The sequence below is a fragment of the Benincasa hispida genome, chromosome 7 (assembly GCF_027475165.1).
Source record: "Benincasa hispida cultivar pf3 chromosome 7, pf3_genome.v1.1, whole genome shotgun sequence".
Taxonomy (NCBI): domain Eukaryota; kingdom Viridiplantae; phylum Streptophyta; class Magnoliopsida; order Cucurbitales; family Cucurbitaceae; genus Benincasa; species Benincasa hispida.
In genome coordinates, this window is record NC_143484.1 from 30,704,236 (window position 1) to 30,710,576 (window position 6,341).

The 6,341-nt window shown below is 32.9% G+C and overlaps 1 protein-coding gene across 1 annotated transcript; it reads right to left on the minus strand.

The window, feature by feature from the left end:
• Positions 1 to 2,327: 2,327 nt before the first annotated feature.
• Positions 2,328 to 4,375, minus strand: LOC120080759 (small ribosomal subunit protein eS4x-like). The gene is made up of 5 exons (XM_039035381.2): positions 4,215 to 4,375; positions 4,063 to 4,140; positions 3,807 to 3,987; positions 3,417 to 3,514; positions 2,328 to 3,021 (listed from the first exon to the last, which is right to left on the minus strand). Exons 1-5 carry the CDS (start codon positions 4,215 to 4,217, stop codon positions 2,587 to 2,589), a joined length of 795 nt encoding a protein of 264 aa, XP_038891309.1. The 5' UTR covers positions 4,218 to 4,375; the 3' UTR covers positions 2,328 to 2,586.
• Positions 4,376 to 6,341: the final 1,966 nt, after the last annotated feature.

A 6,341-nucleotide genomic window follows, 5' to 3' on the forward strand; every position in this document is an offset into this window, starting at 1 on the left:
TCAAATCACCACTGAGCTTTACTATTGAGTTGTTGTCATTGTTTGATGTCTTCTGTTGTACTTGATTACTTACGTTGACCTCTCTTGCATTTATGGTTAGTTGGTTGTGTAGTCTTTTTTCCTACCTAAAGATTCAATAAGTTGGGATCCTTTCTCTTCCTCTTTCTCATTGATTGTATATTTAAGAAGTAGAACCTCCATTTATAAAATTCATGTCTGCAATTAATAATATTGGTGAGAGCATTTACTTCTCTTGAATTTCCTTTAAAATCAAACTATAATGAAAATTTCAATTAACCTCTCATGTCGATATCGAACCCATGGAAATGTGGAAATACTAATAGAAATATCGAGGTGTCAAGGAAAATTTAATAGAATAGGATGAACATCACATCTACACCAAACAATTTCACTCTAAAATCGACGTGGAGCTACAAAATCAAATACTTAATAGAATTGAAATAAGTGGCAAAAATGTGAACAGGAAACAAAAACAATTATCAGATAAGTCTACTTCTCATACTTTCTTTATAATTCATACGACAAACGGTTTCTTTTCAACTTAATAAGCACAACCTGAACTTTCACTTCAATCAAAATGCTGAAACAACAACATTCAGATTTCCTCCCAATTCATGCATGATTCCATGCTTTTTACATTAATAAAAAATGGATAGGCATGTTCAAAAGAGGGGTGGAGTGGAGTGGAGATATGATAGAAAGGGAAAGGAAGGAGAGAAATTAAAGGGCGAGATAAAGAAAAAAAAATCAAATTAGCAACAATAGTCTCTCATTTGAAATTTATCAACTCAACATGTCATCTCACTTGGGGGGTTTGACTCACCAACATGAGTTGAGTTGAGTTGGTATAATAATCAACTCATTGATCGGTCCACCATCTTTAAATGTTAGTGGAGTTGAGTTGGTATATTTTACTAACTCTAGGCTCCGACAACCACCTTTGATGACAACTCCAACGACCAACTCCGGGCTCCGACAATTGCCTACGATGATAACTCTGACAACTAACTCCGAGCTCCGACAACCTTCCAAGCTCCAGCAACCACCTCTGATGACCCAACTCAGACGACCACCCTTCACGCTACCAACTTTGACGACCAATTTCAGGCTCCGACAACCATCTCCGGCAACAAATTCCGATGAAAATCACCTTCGATAACCACCTTTGAGCGAACAACTCAACCGACCAACTCGTGGCTTCGACAACCACCTCTGACGACAAATTTCGACAACCAACTCTAATACCATCTTTATGTGACTAATTTTAAGATCCAACAACCACCTTCGACTATAAACTCTGGCGAAAATCATCTTCAATGACTATCTTTGCTTGAGTAACTCTGAACTTCGAAAACATCTCCGATGACAATCAACTACATACTCCAATGAAAATCAACTTCGACAATCACGTCTGACTATTATAGTAGGTTTGTTTACATTGAGTGCAATATTTATACGTAAAAAAATTGTAAAAAAAATATTTTTATTTAATTGAATCCACATATCAGATGAATGTTAAGAATATCTAGAAGAAAATATGTATGTAGTTAAAAAACATCATAACATATAGCAAAAAACCATAAAATGAACATTTTTTTCCTAAAACATTTTCCAACAAGAATTAATGAAAAATAGATATTTGTTCTATGATGATCCTCTAAACTTAAAGAAATTGAAAGTGAAATTGTTCAAGAAATGTGGTGATACTTCATTGGTTGCTAAGATGATAAGAGATTTAATTAAAAAAAAATACATGACATGATAATAATATAGAGCAACAAGAAGAAGAAAAAGAAGAAGATGATAATGAAATTCAAGGAGAAAACTTAGGAAACAAAAATTTTGATTTCTCTTTGATTTCTCATTTTAGTTAACCATATTTCTACAAGAAATGTAATGTTTAAAAAAGAAAAATTACAATACATATTTTATTCAAACAAAGATGAGTAAAATTATTGAATAAAAAAGTTTCAAAACAAAGATATTAATCGTGGAAGCTAAAAAAACTGCATCAGATATACCTTAATCTACAAATAACTCTACACCCCAATGAACTCCTCAAATATGAATTCTAGACATCCTATCTCAATTAAACACCTCAAACAATCCCTTAAAATTTATCAACTCAACATATTAGGTCTCTTTCTCATTAGTCGCCTAATGAAGACTATTTAGAAGTATTTTTCAAACTTCAATGATTAAAGTGTTTATTTTGTAACCTTGGAGGCCAAATAATCAAACCTCGAGCATTTAGACCAATAGTGCATTTTACCTTAAATACTAATATTTACATCTATTCAAAGACGTTGAGAAATTTGACTATAGATAATAACAATCGAGGCTATAGAGCAGGGTTACAACACAACTAATAAATCAGCTATCAGTGTTTTTTAACAACAAAATCCTAGAAGCAACGGCCTCACCAATATCTCCGGTGGAAATAAATTGTCTCAAAAGACAAAAACTTAGACATAAATAACAAGCGAGCAAAATTCGAGAAGGATGTGAATATCAAAAACGATTAAGAAAAACTCATGACTACAATTTAGTATCAACTCAAAATTCTTAAGCAGTAACTGCTGCTTGGCTTGCAAGCCTCTTCCTGGCTTCTTCAATGATGGATAGTTTAATACCTTTGCCCTTGGGGAGGGACACCCACGGCTTTGTTCCCTTCCCGATTGTAAACACATTGCCAAGCCTAGTGGCAAATTCGTGCCCGGTTGCATCCTGAATGTGAATTGTTTCAAAGCTTCCCTTGTGCTTCTCTCTGTTCTTAATTACTCCCACTCGGCCTCTGTTTCTTCCACCGGTCACCATCACGACGTTTCCTACATCGAACTTAATGAAATCAGCGATTTTGTTTGACTCAAGGTCTAACTTGATGGTGTCGTTTGCCTTGATGAGGGGGTCGGGGTAACGGATTGTACGTCCATCATAAGTATTCAGAAAAGGGATTCCCTTCTGCCCAAACTGCACCGAGCGAACCTTACAGAGCTTGAACTGCAAAGAGCACATCAAATGACATTGTAAGGATCACCCTCACTATGTATTGATATTGAAAATGAAACTTGCCTAAGGCAATACAAGTACTCTAATACCAAAAACATAAAATGAAAAAGATCAGACCCTCCCCAATTCACTCGCGTTCACACTCTACAATGCTGACATTCCTAAACCGTACATCATTCCCACGCTACTAACTTGCCTCATCTTATATTGATGGATAATCAGTGGCCTAACAGATGTTAACCAAATGGGGAAAACAGCTGACTTGCAGAAGTGATATAGAAAAATTCAGAATGGTTTAACGAAAATGATATTTTCCTGAGCAGCATACAATCATTCTGATTCTATAAACAGAATTGTTTGAACAAATAATAAGTCAAATAGCAAACCTTGGCCTCTTCATCCCTGATTGAGTGAAGACGGAAACGACCTTTTGTGTCATAAAGAAGCCGGAAATTCTCGTTTGTTTTGGGAATGGACACAACATCTATAACAAAAAGAACAAATCAAGTGACTGTTAGTGTCTTATTTGCAGCAAATGGTAAGTGTGGTGATAAAGTTCCCCATTTGTATGAGACAGTAGGTTTTATGGTAAAAGGACTGATTTAAAATTTTTTTGACTTCCATTAAGAATATGGAGAGGAAAATGCTGGAAGTGAGCATTGAAGCAAAAGTTCAAACTCCATACTCACACTCCTCCCTAATTTAGATCACAGAAGAATCTAACACCCAATTATTCAAACAAAACTAATATTGAGTTTGAGATGAGATGAGCATACCCATGAAGCCAGCTGGATAGGTCTTATCAGTCCTGACCTTGGCATCAACTAAAACATGGCGTTGCATCAAAATAGCAATAACCTCACGGTATGTGAGAGCATATTTCAATCGGTTTCGCAATATGAGGATCAATGGGAGACATTCCCTCGATTTATGAGGTCCTGATGAAGGTTTGGGGGCCTACAAATGGGATTCATCAGCAAAACGACAGAAATAAAAGCAAACAAAAACGAAGACTAGTAAAATTTCACTCACAAATGCACCACCAAGTTTGTCCAGCATCCAATGCTTCGGAGCATTCAGCCTCTTCAAGTGTTTCTTCAAACCTCTAGCCTGTCAAACCCATAGAACACATTAATTTCATCCGAAAACTTATCGATTAAACTATCATCCACGGATCCACTAACCATATTGTCGAAACTGAGTGTTCCACGGAGATGATCGCCGGCCGCCGCACGAGTAGAGAGCTACAAGCTTAAGAAGGAAGAGAGATGGTAATGTTAAAACCCTAGGCTATTCATAGAGGAAGAGGAAGAGGACTAGGAAGATTTTTGGGCTGGGCTTTTTTGAAAAATTAGGTGGACAATTGGGCTTAAAATAGGCAAATTGGCCCTATAGCTAAAACGGAAGCACCGTTCTTCTAAAAAATATTAATTAATTAATTAAAAAACATCAATTTATAGGTTTAAATTTTATGGTTTGCATCCATTCAAATGTAAACTAAAAATTATATCGATTTAAATTATAAACTTTTATTAAGTATATCAATTTACATCTTTGGAACAAATACGAATGCAATATATGTTTCTTTCTTTCGTTTATATAATTTTGTTTTCATAGTTTATTCATATTAACTGTAATTTGATTGTGAATGAAAGAGGTTCGGCCTTCCTTCTCTTCTGGTTAATCCTATGAATCGGTAATCGGATTGGCTTCCAATCAAGTTGAAATTTTTTTATCGTCATCCAATTTTATGGGGAGAAAAAGAAGAAAATACAAATTTATGAATGAAATAGTTTTTTTTCTCATATTAAAGAAGTTTTATATGTGTGAATTATGATCACTAAGGTTGTCCTAATTAATGAGATGTTTTGTATGGATGACTTAAATTTGGTCGCACTAATGTCAAATAAGTCAGATTTTAAAAATAATAAAAATTAACATTTTATTTACGTTACAAAGCATCGACTAACGTTAAATTGTCTATTCATGATTATGGGTGTATATATATATATTTCGATGTGCCTTAAAATTGTGTTTGAAGTCTCATCAATTTATGATAGGTGTGAATCTACGATTGCAAATAGGAGAATTTTACATAGATTGGTATTTTGCAGTATAAGTAAAAGGTTAATTTTTATTGTTTTTAGAATTTGGATCATATGACCCTAGACAATTAAATTTGAAGTATCTATTAAAATTTAAAAAGTAATAATAATAAAATAAAATAATTTATTATGTTTTGCAACGATGACTCGCATGTAAACATTTTTCTTTTCTTATTATTATTATATTAACAACAATAATAACAATACTTTCTTTTGTTTCATTTTCTTCCAATACAAAGTATTTCTTGCTCCTTTAATGCACTAACTATTTTTAATAAGATTTTTCTTTTTCCCTATATTTTTAACTAGGTTACCTTGTGTATTTCCACATGTATTTTTTTAGATCTATATTATATATATAAAAGGACTATTCGGAGAAATTTTGTCTTTCCATTTTGCCCATTTCATTTTAACAATTCTCACCATAATTTTTATTGATGATTACTTTAATTTCATATTTATTTGAATATCACTTCAATCCTGCAATTTTATTTGTAATTATTTTAATTTTGTGAAATATGATTTAATAGATTGGAATATGAAAACACGAATATTTATCATTTTATTATTGAATAGGAGATGATTAGGTTCACCCAAATGCACAAAAATGATGCAATACTAGATCAAGTTTTTCTTTTTCCTTTTCAAAATGAGTAATGATTAGGTACAACCACCAAATTCGATGTACTCAGTTTTCCTTATATAGTAAATAAATAAAAAAAAATTTATTTTTTATTAAAAAATTTAACCATGTGTTACTCAAGTTTGGAAGTATGGGAAATGTGCTTATTATTGTTTCTAGGACATTGAAGAGACTCACGAGGTGCATATTATCGAATTTACCAAAAGTGAATTTTTGGGAGAATAGTTAATAATCCACCTATAAGTAAGACTTATGTTTGATCATATTTTATTCTTATATAAGCTCAAATATCCTCAATGTTTCAAACATCACCAAGGTAAGTAAAAGCAATTAAGAAAATTGGCTAAGAAGAGTAGTCAAGTTTGATACTAAAGTACAACATGATAATTTTTTTTATGGTTATTAGATTATTACTCGTTCATGATAGGACTTATCTAGCTCCATAACCTCGTTTTTCAAAGTCCTTTAATAAGAGATGATTAGATGCAACAAGTGCGTAAAAATGGTGCAACAAAGCCATATCCAAGTTTATTTTTTTTCAAGATGTGCAAGTTCCTCGTCTT

Coding starts and splice junctions, on each gene's coding strand:
- LOC120080759 (XM_039035381.2), bottom strand. Junction 3,988..4,062: donor ACAAACTTGGTGGTGCATTT/GTGAGTGAAATT, acceptor TCCCATTTGTAG/GCCCCCAAACCTTCATCAGG. Junction 3,022..3,416: donor TCAGGGATGAAGAGGCCAAG/GTTTGCTATTTG, acceptor TGCTCTTTGCAG/TTCAAGCTCTGTAAGGTTCG.